Below are 21721 nucleotides of genomic sequence, written 5' to 3'. Positions count from 1 at the left end.
TTTCCAGCTTCCTCAACTGAATACAGCTGAGTGCTCCAGCTGGGAGCCTGCTGCAGGAAAAGGGCTGAAACAATTTGACAATGATGGAAACTGACATACCCAGGAAGAAGAATAGGTTGGCCTTCAGGACTTTCTTTGTGGCACAGGCCTACAAAGGATATGCTTCCTCCTGTTGCCCTTTATTCTTAATTACCATGCTAAGTGTTGCTGCAAATCTGTGGTCCCAGGCTGCAGTACAGAGCCCTATATTGCATCTTGGATCCAGTGAGCTGCCACTGCTCCTAGGAAAGAGCCTCCTACCTGTGGCAAAAGTCATGTTTCACAAACTCTGTGATCAAACCAAGTTTCCAGCTGCTCATGTACAGACAATGCATTCCAGAACCATTTTCATGCTTACATAAGTTCACTGGAAGCATGAAAAACAGTCAGCAGGGTTTGCTTTTAGCTGAGGAACACTTGCAGCAGCAATTTTACAGATGATGCTTATAGGTTAAACTGACACCACCACCACCTCAAGCCCAGCTGAACAACTGAAAAGTTCATCCCAAGAAAAGCTAAGGCACAGACAGGATAATTTCTGCATCTGCTGCTGCTTTCAGATCAGCAACCACATCCATCAGCCCGCAACAGTGGGTGTAAAAGCAGGAACTGCACATTTATCACTTGACAGCTGATTCCACCTGCTGAGAAGCTCTGATGTCCTACAGCCTTGATTCAGCACAGCAGGAGGAAAACGGCCTATGACAGCCACACTATACATCTAAAATCCTTCGGAACTATAAAAAGGTAGGAGGAGAAACAGGGATTGAGCAGAGCTGCCATATATAAAAAGTTAAAGGAGCATTCTTGAGAAGAGAGCAGGGTTTGCAAGAAAAGCAGGATATGCAATTCATTTCATCTCAGCCTGCATCTGTGCAAAATGTGAAGCAAGAGAAGAGGGAAATCATGCAAATAGAGCATTATATGCTTTCTTCTACCCGAACTTCTGCCAAACCACTGGCATGCTTCCTTCTTTATCATGACAGCTATGCAATATTAATAGCACTTACTGAGAAGCACACAGAACCTCAGCTGCAAAACCAAAGATAAATCAACCACGATTCCTCACAGAAACAAATTGCAATGTTTATGCTTTATGCTTGAAATAACATACAGACACATAGATTAAAAACTGTAATTGCAAGCAATGAGATCTTTTTTGCAGCAGACAGCATTCGGGCCCACAAAGCAGCACAGTTTGTTACAGTAACCCCAGCTTCAACTCAGCTCCCAAGTCTGTGGCTGCCCACCTCTTCCCATGAGGCCAGGAGAAACTCAGTTCCCATGCAATGCTTTTCATTAGCAGAGGGCACTGTTGCTATACAAGGGCTTTTTATAAGCAGATTTCAAAACACTTCACAAGGAAAGGGGAGTTCCTGTGCAGGTTCTCCTCACCGGGAACCTGAGGCAGGGACATTAAATCACAGAATGATTAGGGTTGGAAGGGAGCTCTGGAGATCGCCTGGTCCAACCCCCCTGCTAAGGCAGGGCCACCTACAGCAGGTTACACAGCAGCATGTCAAGGTGGGTTTTGAATGTCTCCAGAGAGGGAGATTCCACAGCCCCCCAGGGCAGCCTGTTCCACTGCTCTGCCACCCCAGTGTGAAGCGTTGAGGTGAAACTTCCTGTGTTTTAGTTTACGGCCATTGCTCCTCATCCTGTTGCTGGGCACCACTGAAGAGTCTGTTACCATCCTCCTAGCACCTGCCTTTGAAATATTTACATGCATTAATGATATCCCCTCTCAGTCTTCTCTCTTTTCCTCCAAAATGACCACACTGCTGGGGAAGAATAGCACAAACCTCTGGAGCAACTGCCTGTCTTTGTATACAAGGGGCCAAGCTTTTTGCTTAGCTGGGACATACCAGGACTGTGTCCAGCTCTCCAGGTAGAAGAGCCGGGAGGTAACAGTGTTTAAGAGCAAACAGCCTTCTGGATGCCAGAAGTGGATGACAGCTTTTAGGGAGTGGGGATTTTAACCTCCGATGAATACAGTGAGCAACGAAGAACAAAGGAGGAAAATGTTCCTGGGACTTCAGCTGAGCAGTGGACTTTTTTCTTCTAATGTTTGGTTTTCTGCCTCTTAAAATACAAAATCACCAGGGTATATTTTTTAAAATGTAACTTTTAGGAAATGCTCACCCCATCTCATTTTTTAAATGAGAGGGATGAAACCCTGGCACAGGTTGGCCAGAGAAGGGGTGGATGCGGCATCCCTCGAGATATTCAAAGCCAGGCTGGATGTGGTTCTGAGCAACCTGGTCTAGTTGAAGATGTCCCTGTGCATCGCAGGAGATTGGACTGGATGAAGCTTGACAGTCCTTTCCAACCCAAACTGTTCTATGATTCTATGATTGTCAGAAACGCCTCCCAAGAGTATGACAGTGAACGCCATCAGCACAGCCCTGAGCTACGTGTTTGCCCTTCGGTTTAGAGACGCATTTACACGCAATGGCCACCGACGAGAGAAGTGTTTGACCAACGCTTGTTCTTCACGCAGGGACCTGGCAGAAATGGACTGATGTTAGCAGAAGGCGGGGAAAGCACACAGAGAACCCGAACGAAGGGGGAGGCTGTATGTAAAGGGGCAGCGACAGGAGATGAGCAGTCGCGGGCTGGTACGGAGGCACCCGGCCCTGTAGAGCGGCCCTTCCCCGCCTGGCCCGCAGCGGGCGGTGCGGAGGGAACCAGAGCAGGGCAGTGCGTGTCGCTGGCGGCAGGCACCGGCAGAGGGCGCCCCAGCCCTTCCCAAGCAGCGGCGGACACGGCCCCTCGGCTGGTGCCCGCCCGGGGACAGCGGCGCAGGAGGGGCCGGTCCGTGCTGCCGGGCCCAGAGCTCAGCGATGCGGGGGGAGCGGCGGGAGTGGGGCACCGGCAAGGGCTGGAGCTGTGGCTTCCCCATCCCTGGCAGTGTTCAAGGCCAGGTTGGATGGGGCTTGGAGCAACCTGGTCTAGTGGAAGGTGTCCCTGCCCGTGGCAGGGGTTTGGAACTGGATGAGCTTTAAGGTCCTTCCCAGAGCAGTCCATAATTCTATGAATACAGCCCATCCTGCAGGCAAAGGGTCAGTCAGCCTAAGTCCTACAGACCTGTTATCAGGGACCAAACTGACCACCACACTTAGCCCCTGAATCACAGGGTCAGTGTAGGCACCTCCCTCCCTTTCATTTTACTTTATGGGAAAAGGGGGGGGGGGGGGGGGGGGGGGAATGCTCTTCCATTTGGCAGTGTTTCACAGCCCCTCCATGATGCTCTCTGACCCATAAAACGTTATCCGTCTGTCTCAAACTGTTTCCATGCAGATGCAGACCCAGACTTTTGATTACCTGTGGCAGGTAAGAGGACAGAATGCCTTCCAAGGCCAGCTAGAAAAGTCTTGGGAGGTGCCTGAAACCTCAGGGGGGGGCTGAATCAGCAACAGCTGAAAGCAGCCTGTTTCAGAGCATCACACCTGCTGAAAACCATCTTTGAGATACAGTAGGCATGTTCTGGTCAAACTATGGGAAGTGCCCTTTTACAGAAGACTCATAGATACACCTGGACTGGTTAAATTATGATCAAGCTCAAAGATCCTGTGTTCAGTGGACTTTGGCTAGAAGAAGCTGACACAAGAAGAGGAGAGTACATCACACCCTGTTGGTTGGTCCAGAGCACCCACTGACACTTCTCCAACTCAGGACAAGCACTTAGAGGAAAGCCAGCATTTCTAAGAAAGTTTCTACCTTCTCCTAAACCTTAAATATGCAAAAACTACAGGGCAAAGGTCAGGCATTTCTGAGGTGTTCCATTCTCCATCTTTATGATGATCAAAAAAACATGGTACAGACCAGGCTTTCATGGCTCCTATCTGACTGCCCCTACATCATTACAAAAGTTGGTGTTCTCAGCCATGTCTGATCCCTCCTACTGCATCAGGCTACTTCCCAGCTGCCTGGCAGGCCCAATCTGCTCTTCTTCTCCTAGTTCCTGTCTACCACTGAAGGTACATAACATCTGACAGCCCTGCAAGTGCCAGAATCCCAACCAATGTGAGCCAGCACATCCCAGCTCCAGTGCAGAGCTTCCTATTAACTTCAGCCAGCATGGACCACAAACCCTCTCTGCTGCTGAAAGTCCTTTCCAAGTCATGGGGCTTTTACCCTACCTGAGCAGCTCTCAGCCATTGCAAGGCTGTTCCCAGAAGTGGACAGTTGGTAAGTGAAGTGATGGAAAGTGGAACAGAAGTAGCCATGCAGCACTCAAAGATGTTTGGATCAGGCAATTTCAAGAGTATTCAGTACATCTGAAGAAACCATAGCATAAGGAGGAGCAGTTAGGTCAAACATATTATCTGAGGCCAAAGAGAGCAGGAAAGTCCTGAAGTCAAGTTCCAGGCTCTGTCTTGACAATAGCTTCCCACTCACTTCTGCTTGCTTAAATATGGAGAAAAGGTGCCATGAACAAAAATTTTTATCATTGTCTGTCAGCACCCGAAGTACCTGACACAGCAAGAATAAATCTCTCCATGGAGACCATGTAGCCCTAAAGCACATTTGGGAAATAGCTGTCAGGCCTCATGAATAAAAAGTGAATTACAAAGTGCATTAGAGTATCACTGTGTCAGCTAATACTCTGCTAAGAGTTTTTGGCTTTGTCACAGATATCAGATACAGAGAAGATCTCATTAGGGCTAGCTCATCCTTTGGGAACGCAGCAGGATTAGATTCTGTAGGATAAGCACAAGTTATTTGTTTCACATGGGCAAGAAAAAGCTGTGATTTCCCATCTACAAGGTCCCAAGGACAGAAGTGCCCAACAGCTGAGCTGGACAAGTGCTTCTCCCCTGTCCAGAGCTTTACAGCATTACTACAAGCCTAAAAGGAAAACAGTTCCTTGCTGGTCAGCTGTCATTTGACTTGATTACAAACTTCCTAGACCTACCTGGTTTCTGCCAGTTCCTTTCTTTCCTCATCAGCTGGCAGCATTCATCGCTGGTTTCTCCACCTCTGCCAGGGGCTTGTGAATATCCACAATGAGCTTGGCTCAGAGCAGTGACATCCACAAGAAAGGGACATGCTCTGAAGAGATAACCCAGGCACTGACCTCTCTCTTCAGCCAAAAGTGGGGCTGAAAATTGGCTTACAGTTTGTCAGGGCACTGAGGAGCCTCACACACAGTGAAGTGTTAACATGGGGGTCTCCCAGAACATCTTGCCAGCTAGGAACTTTTCCCGTCCCTCAATACACACACCCATTTTCTGCCTGCTGCCTTGTTCTTCATTCCAGGATTTACTTGCAGGTCTTTCTCCTTTGACAGCTGCATGTGCCCCACACCTGCCTTCTCCCCTTCCTGTTGTGGTCAAGGACACATTGGGTTTTCCAACTTCTTCAAGTGCAATACAGGATTTGGTAATCCTCCCATTTCTGGGGTTTCTCCTTCCAACTTGCCGCCTAGTTGTTAGGTCACCACTCCTTTCCCCATTGTAGGATCTCTGGGCAATCACATCCCAACAATGCTCCCACTTCCAGAGGTCCTGTCCCCAACCTTTTCCGTATACAAAACATTTGAAGACAAAACAAGACTGTTCAATAGTTAAGGTGTTCTCTGTGTGGAATAGGAACAAGTGGATAATGAAGGCTGGACTTCACTGTGAAGAAGATAGTTGAGGTCTCTATTTGGCAGTGCTGCGAAAGCCAGCTCCGGCCTTTTCAGGCCTACCTATCTTATGCTCTTTTAATTAACATCCTCCTGTGGGGGCTGTACACAATTTTGCTGTCAGTTGTTTTCATTGCCATCCATTCTACTTTCATTTGGAGGAGCCAAATATTCACTGAAACAGTAATGAGTAAAAAGGAACCTAAATGACAGTCACCAGGCGAGAAATTCTCATCCTTGAGAGAATACGTATTCTAAGCCAAATGAAAGATCTAACAAGAGAAGGTTGGAGAATACACAAGTTAAACTACTAGTCTCGTAGTTAGGATCCTTCCCTGGGAGATGCACTATCAATTCCCCTTAAAGAAGCAATGAAGCAGAGTCTTTCAGCATTCTTGACAAACCCTATACCCACTGGGCTGTTTTGGTAAAAGGGAAGCAGTACTAGCACTTTCTCTCTCCCTTTCCGCCTCCCATGTTGTCTCCTTGCTGAAAACTCTTAGAGGTCTATGAAGCAACCATCAGGTATGTGGACAAGACTCAGAACATACAAACACCTGCTTATCCTTGGCCTTGCAACACACTTCTTCCCCAAAGGTTCTCTAGGAATATGAACACAAGGAGTAGATGAATAGTTAAAGGATGGGAAATAGAAGGTGGAAATAAGCAGTGGTCTTTCATAATGGAGGGAGTTCACCAGGGCAGTATCAGAGGGATGAGTTGTGAAGGCTGCAGTGTCCAGTGAAGTTGGTAAATTATCTGGCAAATGAGCAGGTAATAAATGTGACAAACCTCCTGATGGCATGAAGATATGCTGGCTAATACCAAAACGATTACCTGTGAAGAGCTGCAGAGCAACCATATGCTGCCTAGTGACAAGGTGAGAAGACAGCAGAAAAACTGCAACATAGAAATTCAACATCATGGACATGAGAAAAGCAGTGTTGACCTCACTAGATCAAGACAGGCTCTTAGGCTGATCCTTAGATTCCTGGTTTTCTTAGAAATAACATCAATTTAGATTGTGTCCTGTAGCAATTAGAAAATTAAGTGTTAGGAATACTTTGGGAAGTGGTAAAGAACAGAACAGAGAATACCAGGATAATACGGTGGTGCATCTGCATCCCAAAGACAGCATGCACTTCTGGTCCTGCAGCTGCAACAGGATGGAGCAGAATGTAAAGAGCTTGGAGAAAAGCAACGGGAAAGATTTGAAAGTGCTTTCATACAAGAAGAAGACTAAGATTGGAAAAGAGACAAACTGAAGGATGACAATAAGGATCTTTTGAATCCTGAGTGGTTTGGTGACAGTAAATAGGGAGCGATCATTTACTGTCCCTGCCTTGCATAAACCCAGGAGAGTCAGGTGAACTACTGGTGGAAACTCAGAATAAGCAAAGGGGGGGTCAAGTTGTGTTACTGTTTTTAACTGATAAAACATCTTGTTTTGTTGTATTAAGTTTCTGTTTCCATGCAAACAAACATAAGTCAGGCAGGTAAATTAATGAAATTTAAAATAGGAATGCCTCATCCATTATTTTCTGACATAAGAATGTAGACATCAGAAATGTAATTTGTTAAAATACAATGCAAATGGTTGTATTAGTTGCAAACCAGATTGATTCAGTGCTAGAAGACACACTGAAATTCAATATAATCTTTCTTCAGCAAAACATCTAAAATGTCTAAGCACAGGAAAGAAAAACTCCATCTATAATGGATTTTGGTGCATCCAACAGCACTTACATTGAACGTTTAAATTCATTCAAGTCACTCTCCTGGTTTCTTATTGCCACATCACCATCACAGAAACGTTCACCCAAATCTCTCAGCACAGGCTGCTACTGAAATACAAGCCAGAGCCAAACTTGAGCACGAGGCCTCCCCAGCCCATCACTGCTGACAAGGAGAGCAGCCTCCCGCAGCACAGCCCAGCATGCTGCAGGGTCCATCTCGCTGGCTCAGGACATGGCGTGAGGACCCACATCCCATCTGTGGCAGCCTGTGAAAGCTCTCAGTGCATCCAGCAGGGTGCACATACACAGGGGAAGCTTGTTAGTGGCTACAGAGCCGATCAACTCAGTCCCGGAAGCTCTGCTTTCTTCCCTGACCCAAAGAGAAGCTCTTCTGAAAGCCTCCTGTTTTGAACTGACCGTGGCTACAAAGCCCACAAGTACAAAGCTATGTAAGAGGAAATCTTTCTGGCTTTCCCCTTCACATGGAGACAGAGGTGAAGTTCAGGATCCAGCAGAAATGCAGCATTTCACCCACTTGAGCACATTGTGAAACTAATACAGCCTTTATCTGTGTATTTGGATACTGCCACCTGAACTTTTCAAATCTGCTCTGCTCAAACCCACTAAGATAAACTATTTGAAAACAGAGTAGACTGCAAGTGGGCAGCATGCCTTAAATCCTTCACTCAAAAAAAAACCCTCATGAAGCTGAAGTAAAATTTGCTGTGTTCCCAAAGGCATGCTCCAAGACTGGTTTGTCACTTCTTACTCTGGAAAATTCAGTAAGAGAGACTGGTGTCTGCTTATATGCAGGGTTTCACTCTGCCTCTCCCTTTTCCTATCATTAAATGGTCAGCATCCTGGATATTCCTGTTCTGCGGGCCACTAGGTTGCTGGGAAAGCACCTCAAGGGCTCTTGTCCACGCTGGCTGTGGCTCCTCAATTCACTCTTGTGTGAGGAACTTGTCTGCCTTTACTTGACCTCAGATGGGGATGTTTTTGCCTGCCAGCTCTTTTCTGTGAGGCACTTTCCACCATTCCTGCCCATTCCAGCCACAAACATAGCACAACTGAGATCTGCAGGAATGGCAGGACTTGAGGAGGGCATCTTACAGCAGACCAGAGAACCACACGACATGCTCTGATTCCACGGAGTCTCCTCTGTGCTGGCTGAGATATTACCCATATTTTGGCTAGTAAAGGTGGCCCAGTTAAAGAACAAATCTGGTTAAAAACGACAGGATTTTAGTGGAGAGCTTCAGCTGAGCTCTAACTGGGAAATCAGGGCAAACAAATCAGAGCTGTGGAACTAATGCTAGTTTCAGCATTGCTTTTAGGCCATGGAAGCCTTGAAAGAGAAACCACAGACAAGAGGAAGACTCGTGTTTTCCAAGCTTCCCAACATTATGAGGCAATTTCTTGCTTGGTGCTTGAACGGTTAGAATACAGTGCAGCTCCCACATGTCTGCCCTCCACAAGTAACTTCAGGAAATCTTGAAAACTTCGCACATGAAAAACTCTCCAGTTTCAATAGTCCTAAGTACGGCAAAACACAGGCAAGCATTGAGGGGCAAACAGTAAGCAAGAAGTTATATGTACTCTCTGTCCCCTTAAAGCAAGGAAGGACACAAAACCTGCTAGATGTTAACACCATTAGGACTTAGGGTGACTGACTGGTCTATCAGTGTTAAGCAGTCACAAAGAAGAACAAGGGCATGTATGGATGGGACAAGGGGGAATAGTTTTAAACTGACAGGGGGTAAATCTAGATCAGATATAAGGGAGAAATTCTTCCCTGTGAGGGTGCTGAGGCCCTGGCAAAGGTTGCCCAGAGAAGCTGTGGCTGCCCCATCCCTGGCAGTGTTCAAGGCCAGGCTGGATGGGAGCTGGAGCAACCTGGTTTAGTGGAAGGTGTCCCTGCCCATGGCATTGGGGTTGGAACTGGATGAGTTTAAAGGTTCCTTCCAACCCAAACCATTCTATGACTCTAAGAATCATAGAATCATAGAGTTGTACATAGAATCATAAAATAGGGTTGGAAAGGACCTTAATTAAGATCATCTAGTTCCAACCCCCCTGCCATGGGCAGGGACACCTCACACTAATAGATTATAACTCACTGCAACCACAATAGTTAGGATTGGAAAGGACCTCAAGATCATCTAGTTCCACCCCCCCTGCTATGGGCAGGGACACCTCACACTAAACCATATCACCCAAGGCTTCATCCAACCTGGTCTTGAACACTGCCAGGGATGCAGCATTCACAACCTCCCTGGGCAACCCATTCCAGTACCTCACCACCCTCACAGTAAAGAATTTCTTCTTTATATCCAGTCTAAACCTCCCCTGTTTAAGTTTCAACCCGTTACCCCTTGTCCTATCACTACAGTCCCTAATGAATAGACCCTCCCCAGCATCCCTGTAGTCCCCCTTCAGATACTGGAAGGCTGCTACAAATGGCATTTATCAAATGCTTGTGTACAGCTTGAAAAAACTAACCTATTAAAAAGTGTTGCAAATAATGTTAAAAGCAAATAGATGCATATTTATTTACATTATCTCACTATTAGGATCAAAAGTGATGGGTTAGGGAGGAAACGAGACTGAAATCTCACCAAACTGCCACCCACGGTATGCCTGCAGCAGCAGCTGGCACAGCAGAGCTGGACTGAGCTGATACCGAGTGGTGAAATTCCAGGCAAGCACGTACCAGTTGTTTCTGCTGCATGTGGGAAGACACATCCCAGGTGTTACCACTGGCACATGACTCTTCAGGCATGACACAGCTTGTACCTTCCATACAGATAGGTTATCCCTGAGCCTCCCAACTACAGGAAACTTGATTTAAAGTGAGATGCAAAAATCCAATGAGTAGCCAAGCTCTTTTGTTCAACCAAGTGCTCAAATTGCTTGACTCAGTATGCCTTTCAGCTCAGCCACAGCATTGCTGCAGCACCAGTGCTGCAGTCACCAGGCAAAACAAACTGCTGGAAGACAAGTGCAGGAGCAGGCAGGAGGGAGCGAGAGGAGAAAACAAAAATGCAGTTTAAAACAGCACCAGTATGCACCTGTTTTCTTCTCCCATGGCATCAAACCTCTATTTAGTTACTAGCTGGCAGCATCCACCATGATCACAACACGAGGTTAGGAAACCACATCCAGTCCTTGTCCTTGAGCATGTCCTAGTTTCAGTCTCCAACTTCTTTGTGTGCCAAGCACTGATGGGCCTCCTTCAGCTGCTGAGAGCACCATCTGCCCAGCAGCACTGCCTCCCTGCCTGGCAGCTTGTGTCCTTCTTGCAGGCAGTCAATTGCAGGGCTCAATCCAGGCCTTGGTTAAAGTGTAAGTGGTACCGAGTACAGGAATGAGAAACCTCTATAAAAAAACTCAGAGTTTTTTTGGGGCAGCCATGCAGATTACTGCAGCACCTTGATTTTACTCCCCATAGCAGCTCCCACTTGAGCTGGCCACACTCTGCCATGCCACAAACAGCCCAGACTGCTTTAAATCTTTCAGACACCAAATGTCTCGAAGAAACAAGCTGTTTGCAGTCACCTTCTGGCAGGAGGCAGGTCCATGCAGGCACAAGAGAACCCAGCGAGAAGGACTTGCCTGCTGTGACCTCGCATACCAAGATCATCAGCGCCACTGCCTTGGGGAAACGGGGCTTCAAACCCAGACCTTGGCCTCCAGCAAGTCTGACTTACATGAACTCTTCAGCCTCACTCCCCTCATGCCCAGCCAAGGTTAACACCACTGTGAGAAGAAGGAGCTCGTACTGCAGAGCTCTGAAGTCAGTATTTCTGTGAGCTCTTTTCCCCCCAGCATTGCCTCAAACAGCATAGCAAGGACTTCCTCACCACAGTTCACATCAGGAAAAGGTAATGGCATCTGTACAAGCCTTATCATCTCATTGCTCAGCTCCTGTCCATTAGTAACTGCCTCAGTAAAGCCCACGTCTCTGCTCCACCTGCAGCGATCCAGGAGGGACAGTGTCGTCTCTCCTCCAGGGAATCCAATTTTGGATTGCTGGTAAACAGTAACCGCCTCTGTTCCCCTCCTGTCTTGCAGCAGAGCAAGTTGCTCACATACAGGACTAACACCATTCTGAAGTGTCTGATAGGAGACAGTCAACTGCTTTAAAAGAATTTGTTAACTGTCAGCCTAAAAGACGGGATTATGTAAAGGTTTTAAAAACAGACACAAACCCTCCCTGGTTTATGGGGAACTTTCCCACCAAAGGAAAAGCTGGAGAAAAGGCTTTCTCACAATACCCATTCATAGGGCTGCAACACAGCTTGCCACAGAAACAAAAGGCTACCATACAGCAACCATGCTTTTTGAGGAGTAAAGCCTGTATGTCTTCCATTTAATCTCATCATCATCTTTCCCCTAACCCTTTTAACTAGCTCTCCAGGCCCTTTCCCACCAACCTCTCCCCTCACAATCCCAGCTCCTGTGTGCCTCACAGCTTGTCTCTTAATGGAGCCCAACACCCTCTGACCAGTTACCTACACCATGCTTCATTTCTGATAGCATTATCCATGCTATAGCATGGATAGCAGCAGCCCCTCCATGGTGACACCTTCCTCCCACCCCCAATTTGGGAATCTGGAGAGAAGCCACAGCTGGCTACCCAAACACTGCCACAGGAGAACAGCATCTTCACACTGGAACACAGACAAAGAACACAAAACTTGTCAGGAATGTAAAACATCACAGCAATAGGTGAAACAGGAAGGCAGGCCCTGTCACCCGCACTCCTCCCACAGCCATCCACTTTCTGCTTAGGCTAATAATGACTCAGGCTGTAGGAGATGCTTGCAAGTTAGATCCTGTCCTGGTCTAGGCTGACCTATCCCTGAGTGTGGTGGTTCGTGGGAATCCCTGGCATGAATTTATTATTAATGTGGGCAGGGCAACTCCTTGACCTGCAGGAAACTGCTTCAGCTCCATTACCAGTATCCAACTACAAATGGTAAGCCAGCATCTAGTTTTCTTTCTGAGATTCAACTCCCATTTTTCAACCAGGTGCTACCACTTGCTCTTGCTGCTTCAGAGCTCTCTTGGCTTGATAACTTCACCACTATAAAGAGATGGATTTTCTTTCCCCACATGCCTTTTAAGGATCCATTCAGTGAACCTGGAAGATGCTTTCCTACTTCCACATTTCTGATCTGTGCATAATGTTGATCCACTGGGCCAAAAGAAGACCTGTTCAAATCATGTCCAAGGTTATCTCCCAAGTCAAAGGAGGAGAGCTGGGAAACAAAACAAATGGAGTATCTGTCCCACCCCCTAAAACTAACACCTAACATTGCAAGCTCACAAGTTTGGTTCTGTGATGCTGAAAGCTGTGCTTGCCCATGGGCAGTCATGTCAGGTTTTCATTTAAACTGGCTTCAGTTTTTTGAAGTAAGCTTTAAAATGCTGGTGTATGATAAAAAAATCCAGTGACTTCCTTTACCATATCAGCCTGGTGAAGATCAGAGTCACTGTTAAAGGACCAAACCCTGGTAAATGGAAAAATACATTTGTGCAGAAATACAAATGAAAAGTCCAGAGATGAAATGCATGTATACATGCCAAGTAATGGCCTTCAAAGGGATAAAAAGTATAAATATATGACTCTATGATAGACAATGGAATCAATTCTATCACTAAGCATTGAGAAAAGTGGTTCAAGAAGAAAGCAGAACTAATGGACCCTCTGAAAAGTCTTAAAAAAACAAAATCAGAAGAAAATGGTTTAGAAGAGCCTTTAAAATGAGTTTTATTGTCAGAATTTTACAAGTAGCCTTCAGTGGCATCATACAAGAACTCTGTTGCAAAACTCTAATAAATAGTCTGCCCAAGTCCCAAAATATTTTTTGAAATAAAATAAAAACCAAACTTAAAAGAGAATAAAAGCAAAACTTCAGGATGCTCAGAGATGTTAGCAATATTTCCCATTTACAAATAATATCAGGCATTATATAAATCTCCTTCATACAAGTCATTAAAAAACCCACAACATTCTAAACCTTTACAAAAGCACTCCAGAAATAGTTCCAAAGAGATCCATTTCCATGACAAAACATCAGAGAAGAACTCCATGGGGATTAGCATCACAAATTAAGTTTGAGGTTGAAGTGTAGTGTGTACTTGTGTGGAGCAAGATTAAGAGCATGAAAAGGGATTTGAAAAGACCATGGAAGTTTTTCTGACAAGACTATGCCTGATGATTTTAATCTGTCTATTTGAGAATGTGGTAAAGGGGAGGGAGTGGATGCTCTTGACATTAACCCCCAAATAACACTGCATTTTATGCAAGGCAGTATTTATTAAGGTATTTTCAGAAGGGAGTAGAAAAGGTTTCTGAGCATGCTGCAGTTTAATGCCTGTGCAGACTGCAGCACCTAGAAGTTGTATTCTGACACCTGAAAGCTATTTTCTGGAGAGGTAACATGTTGTGGCAAGTTAGCTGTTCCTTCAAAGAACAAGAAATTAAATTTCCTGGCATGAGGCAGTCTGGGAAATCTCTCACTAGACGGTTTCACTGGGGACTGGGGATTTCAGAGCTCCAATCCTATCACAGCGCTTTGAAAAATGCACTTCTCTAATTCACCTTTGCATATTCCTCTGTCTTTCATAGTAAAGGATTTTTAAGACCTCTCATATAATAAAACACAAATTTAATACACATTTCTCAAATCTGTTGTGATTTAAGAAGTCCAGAGAAATGGAATGGGAGGGCAGGTGCACAGAGATGCTTAATATGGATTTTCATAGAAACAGTTCAGGGGAAAGAAATCTTAATCTCTTTACAACTTCAGCCTAAGTCTTCTGCAGATATGCAAGCAACAGATTCCCCTGGAAGGGAAGGGGACTATACTTAAGCGGTACAGCAACAATACTTGGTTATCTCTCAGCCTGACTGACATGCTATGAACTGCAGCATGCCTACTTCTGCTGTTTGTAAAGGTACTTGCAGCCATTGTTTCCACAGGAAACAAAGGCAACCAGAAATGCTAATGCAACAGATGTGTGATAATATGCCTTGCCCATGGCTCATATCTCTAGTCTCTCTCCAAAGGTTACAATGCTGGTTGTACTGTACTATACACTATGGACACACGTTCTCTGTAAAGTATGGGAAGGTAGCACTAGCAATCAAGCGCAAATTGCTAACGAGACACCTAAAACATTGCATTACATCCCCTTGTCTGTGGCATACTTCAGAAAACAATGTAAGTAGAGCAGTAAAATAAACATTTCCTTCTAATTTTCTAGATGTCATAATATTTGCCAAAGCTGCAAGGAAAAGCAGATTACCTGAAACAGAGAGAAAGGAGTTAATGGAAACAGAGGCAGATGGAACAGCAAGCCTGATCCCACCTCCAAATCATTTTGTACATAACAGGTAAAGAGACAATGTGCAAAAAATAGACATTCACATTTTAGCAGTTAAACTTTTATTTTACCTTTTTAAAATTATTTACTTTTTTTTCTACAAAAGGCAGACATTGATTGTTGATCTGCAATTGTTCTGAGTGCGCGCAGAGATGCAAAAAAGGGTCATTGGAGGATGAAGGACAGGGAAGTGCTCTGACTATACTTTCACATGTCATGATTAAGGTGGCATTAAAGCTTAAGTCCCAGGAATAATATAACAGATCATTTCCTTCCCCGCACACTGTTCTCAGTTCATATCAATCGTGTTGAAAACCCATTCAGTGAATTTCTTCAGTTTCTCGGTTGCATTCTGGGATTCCTCCTGTAACCTCAAGTTGTCTTCCCGCAAATGTTGCACTTCAGCCTGAAGACTGGCCTTGTCCTCCTTTTCCTTAGGCATGAGGAAAAACACAGATCTTAGTAGAAATTTTAGGTCATGCTTCCCACCCACTTATAGAGGCAAGAATCTATTTAAGAGAGTACAAGCATCACTCTAAGGATTTTACGTGCAATAACACATGGGTTTATATCCAAGAGTAATTTTTGACATTTCATTCCTCACTTTTCGCTTGAATGAGCAGAATTTCTCTATATTCAATACAGAAGCTGGCTCCCCAGGTAGTAAAAAAATTGGGCATGCCCTGTTCTGTATGTACAGTATGAGTGTACAACTGCTGAAGGTTAACTACATAAGGGATGGGAAATATTCTTGCAAATACCTTCCCCAGCTAAAAGACTTTTCCTGTGACCACAGATGATCCCTTCTGGACCAAGCAGACAGTAATGCAATACAGAAAATATCCACAACAGAAATTACACATTTAGAGAATATTGTCAACTTTGCAACAGCAGAAGGATATATTTGCATGGATTAACTTCAAGCCTTTCGCAACACCACCTGAATAAGAAGTGAAGGTACTCTGCATCACCTTCCTAATTTAAGCAGAGGAATCAGATGCCTACAAATTTAGATACTCCATTCTGGCCTTGCATAATGAAAAGAATGGCCTAGAAAAGTAGCAAAGGAATATCTTGTTCTCACACAAGGATAAGACTGTCACAGGCTCAGGCATGGGAAAGCAGCTTATGCAATTATTAGCATCACCTATCAACGCTAAATGTGTCTTACAGATTTCCTGTAGGTGGAATGTTTACCTTTCGTAAATCCTCCTGCAGCATCTTCAGCAAACCTTCCAGTTGGTCCACTTTAGAGGCGAGAGTTGGGGGAGAGTCTTTACTGTTGTAAGCAGGAAACAAGAACAGGTGTTGATATGATTTACTATCTTCACACAGGGTAGCTAACAGCCTGGTGCATACCAAGTGGCTTTATGTAGGTATGCGCTCAGGTACATTAAGAATTCACAAAATGAATACAACTTAACAGAGTACATGGAACATATGCAGCACATTAATCAACAGAATGAATTTATCTCATGGTTAATTGGAGCCAACCCACCACTTGACTTCTCTCTACTTTTCTACTTGTATGTGCCCTAAATTACTATTGCTTTGGACACGTTCATGCAGATCACAGACAAGAAAGAACCTGCAAAAAGGTTCCAACTGGACTTACGATTCTTCTGTTTTCACCTCCCACCCATCTTCACGAGAACTTGTGAAGAGTTCTGTGAAGCCTGGAGATGGCTTCCAAATTAAGATGTTCCTGCTCTTTTCCTTCAGTTGTACCTGAGGAAGCCTGAATTATCTGGTGTACTTACCCTGTATAAGGCTTTATCTGTGCAGTAAGCTGGTCCTCAGCCTGATCACTACTGGAGGCAGCGCTCACAGGTCTGTGATTTTCATCAGCAGCAGCAAAGAATGAAGCTCGCTGAACTGAGAAGGCAAACATACAGCAAAAAACAGTGACAGCAATAATGATTATTTGTTCATGCATAGCACAGCAGTTACACTGCAGGATCTCAAAGCAATTGAAGAAGTCTGTCTGAAGCAAGATAAAGTATACAACATACTGATACCCTTTTGACAGAAGCAAATTGGCATTGCAAATGTTTGCATCAGGTTCTCCACTGTATTGGATTCAATATCAAGCACTAGCTCTGGCACAGCACTGCACACTCTCATGGATCATGCATCACCCTCAGGCTAAGCAACTCTCCAGAAGGGAGATGCTGGAGAGAGCAAAGCAGATACCCCAGGGGTGTTTGCAGTCTACTCAAGGCCAGTCCCAGAAGAGGCAAGAAACTAAGCCAGAACAGCAACACCATGCAAACTTCCTGAGTACAACCACATGACAGTACCCAACAGCTCAGTAACTATATTTAGTTTCCTTCAATCCATAATGGATCTCTATCTTTAGCAAAGAAAAGCTCACTGTGCCCAATCTGCATACGGAAAGTAAAATGACCAATGCAATTTTCAGAACCCAGAATTTTTTCCTTATGCCTTAGAAAACATTTGCAGATTGAAATGTGAAACCTCTTTCCTGCCTTACATCTGTACTTTCTGTCCTGTCATTGCTCAGATGTTTTAACACATCTCTAAATCACTATCACATGTGGTGTGACTGTAAACTACCAACTGCCCCTAACTCTGGAGTTTGCTAGCACAAACAGTAACAAACACTTTTTCATTTAATAAATTAACATATCTCTCCCTCAACAGCTGCTGGTCTCTCACCAGAAATAGAACACTATCATCTTTTTCTGCTCGGCAAATTTTTATTCTGTGCTTTCAAAAAAGCTAAAATTAACATGCCTCGGTATTTGACAGATTTTTTCCTGCTCCTCTTTTTTTTCCTTTAAATGAAAATATTGAAAGCTGGTTAGCTCAAGATCCAGGCACATTTTTTTTTTGGCTGGTTGCAGATTCCACCATTTGTAACTTTGAGGGCTTGTGCTGAAGACATCAATTGATACAGAAGAGAGGTGTCCAGGATTACAAATTGTAATTTAGGCTGCTTGATACTTGTTAATCCCTACTGTCAGAGACTAGAGACTGGGATTATGTTGACATCAGACAGCTGCTCCCTCTCCAAGTCAAATCTGAATGTATTTTTACAGCAGTGAGATGAAGGTGCCAGCCAATACGTTACCCCCAGCTTTTCTTCATCTGAGCTGCCAGTTTGTTACCTTCACCACACTGACACTGTTCACAATTCTAAAGATAAACACAAGCGAGTTTCGGGGCCTACAAAAGTGAGGGATTCAGGTTAATGAGGACAGTCAAAACCTAACCAGAAAAAGGGGTTCTTTTAAACAGAAACTGCTCACCACAGTGAACTGCATTAAAACCTGGGTTTCATCCCTATGTAGCGCTGAAAAAAAACCATCACTACAAATCCATTTCCTCTTGAAGACTAAGGCTTACTTTGAATACTCTATCTCAATTCTGCACAGCAGAAATATGAGACATGCTGATTCTACAACTCCTATGGCAACAGAGCAGAGCATACAAGTATGTCTTGAACATCAGCTTAGGTAAGCACTGTCTTAATCATGTATATGGCTACTGCCAGAGAACAGCCAAGAAAGCAAGTTACTTCACAGCCTTCTCCAACCATGCAGAATAAAGTCTAAAAGATTCAGGGTCAGTGAAAACACTTTTATGAAGATGGGACAGCATTTATGCAGAGACTGGGAAAAGGCACTTCTGTTTAATGCACCTAAAATGACTTTTCCATCGGATTACAGTAACTGTAAGGTAAACTCCCTTTGGGCTGAAGGGTATTTAAATTCAAATACACCTAGGCAGCATACAGTTCAGTTTACTAGGAACTTGAAAGTGCCACAGGATCAAACGACACTCACATGCAAGCCTATGCATTCAGAGCATGCAAAGGGAAGAATGGCAATGGAAAAGTATATACCAATGGGGTATATTTCCCAAATTACCTTGGCAGCATGCTTCAGCTGCACTACACTTCTTGCTAGTGCAGTAAGCATGCAATCATTAGTGTGCTCATATGTCCTCCCCCTGTTATTTGACTTTACTTTTGCACTTCTGTGTCAGATGTCTTTTCCACTCTAGCTGTCATGTCTGCAACTGCTCTACATGACAAGTAGTTAGTTTCAGAGATCTGGTCAAAGCATAGCACAGAGGAATTCCAGTATGAGGAAACTGCATTGCAGTGTCACATACAAAGCTATTAAGACCTGAGTTGCTATTTTAAATGGGCTTAAGCTTCAGACTAAGTGGAAACAGTAAAAACAAGAATCAAGATTTAAAATGCCAAGCTAACAACAAAACCAACAAAAATAACAAACAACAAAACCACTCCTTAATGATGCTTGCACAAAGATTAGCTTTCTCAGTACCACATTCTGAAAACTTACCTTCAAAGGCTTTGGCAGCATCTACCAAGTTTGACCAGTCCAGATCAGAGGCAGAATCAGGCAATGGCATAAGACCAGGATCTGGCATGGGCTGCCGTCTTTGCTCCTGGATGTCTGTGAGGGAACTATCTGAGGCAGAAAATTCTCCTAGAGTAAGGCAGAATAGATTATAAATTCCATAAAAATCCTTCCAAAATTCCTTTCTTAATACCAATGCATCCCTAATTTTTAATTTTTCTGGGATAGCAGATTTGGAACCAGAACTCAGTAGAATGTTAGATCAACTGTAGTTGACCAAATACAGAATGTTACAAGCAAGTTTTCTAAGTGCTTCTCAGTCAGACATTCAGCTCCTTTCTAACCTGCCTGAATCTTTGCAGGTTAGCACTTCAAAAACCAGTCTCTGCCTCTTCCCAGTATGGGGGGTGTGGACAATACTCTTTTACCTAACAACTCTTGTCTCTGCACAAGCTGAGGGTAATTCAAAGGGCTCTGCTGGGGCTTCTACACTCCTTTGCACCTATTTGCTCTTGTAAAAATACAAAATTGTGTTTATTTCTCCTTCACTCTTTACAATCTCATAGATCAATAGCAGCAGACTTAGACCTACCGAGATGAATGAGACTAAAACTCTTAAAATGACCTCCAAAGTACTGCACATCTCCCAGCAGTTTAGTGAAACCTCTTGATCTTTACTGACAAATACCACACCAACATGTACCAATGTACAACATAAGTTTGTATGTGGCTGCTACAGAAAAAAACATTGGCAAGCTTGAAGGAAGGATCTCAAGTCCCTGCATATTTGTGCAAACTGGTGCCAGGCAAAGTGAAACACCTGAATTATTGCTGTAATTAGGGAAAGACCGAATTGTGAACCAACAATTATCTACTTTATCTCAGTTTACTGGCTGAACAATTAAAAAAACATGCAATGCCTGGTCAGTTAGCACATGTGTAAGCTCAGAAGCAGCAACAATTTGCTTCCTCATGCCTTCGGTCGGGGTGTAGAGTAAGTTATGAAGAATCTATAGGTGGTATTAGAAGTGCTAGAGATGTAGGGGTGAGTAAATGGACTGGGCATCCGGGAGGAAGCTGCAGAAAAGAGTGAAGAATCCATTTGAAACACAGAGAACAGACAGACAGCATGGTGTCTATCTAATAACTTCAGCTATGTAATATTGCTGCCTCGGAAGCAATGACACTGCATTCACTGCATTGCTCCAGTACCTTGAAAAAGTAAATTTTTTTGGCTCTGTATGTGTTTACTTTTTATAAACACAAACTCAGCTCAGTATTAACACTGAGGATTCTTGTATTATCTCCCCCCAATAGAGCAGTTATTTGGGAAATTCTTAATGGAAATATATACAGTTAGTGAAAAGATACATGGAATTAGAAGGAAAAAAGTAACCGCTTGAAAATCACCTCTTTTAAAAGTGTGAGATGGATTGTCAGTTGAGCTAGATCAGAATAATGCTTTTAGCTCACTGTTTTCCTCTTCAAAACAACTGACAGTGTTCTGGAATGGCTGGTCTTTGTTACTAAGATATATGAATTAAAAGAATTTTGAGTAGCTGGAAGCCAAGGAATACTTGTGGTATTAAATACCTAGCTCTACTTTAGCTTTCTCTCAGCAAAGACAAGTGTGGGGGGAGAGGCAATTTATGTGTCACTCAAATAGCTGGTCTTTCTATCACGCAGGCCCTACATGTTATGGAAAATGGAAAATCTTGTTTTGTTGACAAGTGTAGAAAGCTCGTGTGCTAGGACGAGTAATTGGTTTGGTGTGGAAGGGAACATGATGGTGAAAGAAGGGTTTGTGGTTTTCTTTTTTGAACCTACAGCCATCTAAATGAAAAGAGACTTTCCACACTACTTTCCACTTCTGCTCAGATATCCTCATTAATCTTCTGACCCAAGCCTTCAGAAGCCAAATCCACCAGCCAGATACGAGCGTAACCAAGTCTGCAAAGTTATTTTAGTGTATATAAAAAGCAGAAGTGAAGAGAGCTCAGTTTCCTAACTCTTATGCAAGAAACATGCTGTACAGAAACAACAGCTCATGAAAATGTCAGGTTCAACACTGAAAACTGATGCCTGGTGATCACAGACAGATGAAAAGCATTTAAAATAGATTTCTTCAGCAGCCTTCACTGTCAAATGTATCCTGTGGATGTGAATACAGACTGTGTTAGGGCCCACTATAGTGAGTTGAATCTATTGATAGCCTTGCATTTAACTCTTGAAACATACTAAAACATGAATAAATCAGAGCAGATATGTACTTCAGAAACACCGCAGAATCCTACACTGTGAGATCTAGTTCTATTTCTGGAAAACACATTTAGTACACATTTAGTTAGGAGGTACAGTCGGAACTTGTGAAAATTCCCTTTCTTACCAAGTGAGACATTCACATGCAGCAGCACGCAACCTATCAGATAATCCTACTGAGACTTTTCAGTAAACTCATGGGCGAAAGCTGAGTGCCTTCTTGACAGCATTTTACCAAGTAACTTTTTCCTGTTAGCTGTTGATGTGTGACTAAAATAAGTAACTCGAGCCCTGTAAAGTGAACAGGG

General features: G+C 43.9%; 1 protein-coding gene across 3 annotated transcripts in view; it reads right to left on the bottom strand.

Moving 5' to 3' along the window:
• Positions 1-13158: 13158 nt before the first annotated feature.
• The window catches only part of SIPA1L1 (signal induced proliferation associated 1 like 1), a 219205-nt gene continuing 210642 nt past the window's right edge, over positions 13159-21721 (bottom strand). For all 3 annotated transcript variants that reach the window (XM_034062574.1, XM_034062575.1, XM_031051950.2), the window contains 4 exons: positions 19137-19283; positions 16563-16677; positions 16000-16081; positions 13159-15235 (listed from right to left, as the gene is read on the bottom strand). In XM_034062574.1, the coding sequence (XP_033918465.1) occupies positions 15092-15235; positions 16000-16081; positions 16563-16677; positions 19137-19283 (488 nt within the window). In that variant the 3' untranslated portion in view covers positions 13159-15091. The remainder of the gene's footprint in view (positions 15236-15999; positions 16082-16562; positions 16678-19136; positions 19284-21721) is intronic.

Source organism: Melopsittacus undulatus, chromosome 4 (genome assembly GCF_012275295.1).
Source record: "Melopsittacus undulatus isolate bMelUnd1 chromosome 4, bMelUnd1.mat.Z, whole genome shotgun sequence".
Taxonomy (NCBI): Eukaryota; Metazoa; Chordata; class Aves; order Psittaciformes; family Psittaculidae; genus Melopsittacus; species Melopsittacus undulatus.
Note: the sequence above shows the minus strand (reverse complement) of the source record. Positions and strands in the feature narration are given on the sequence as shown.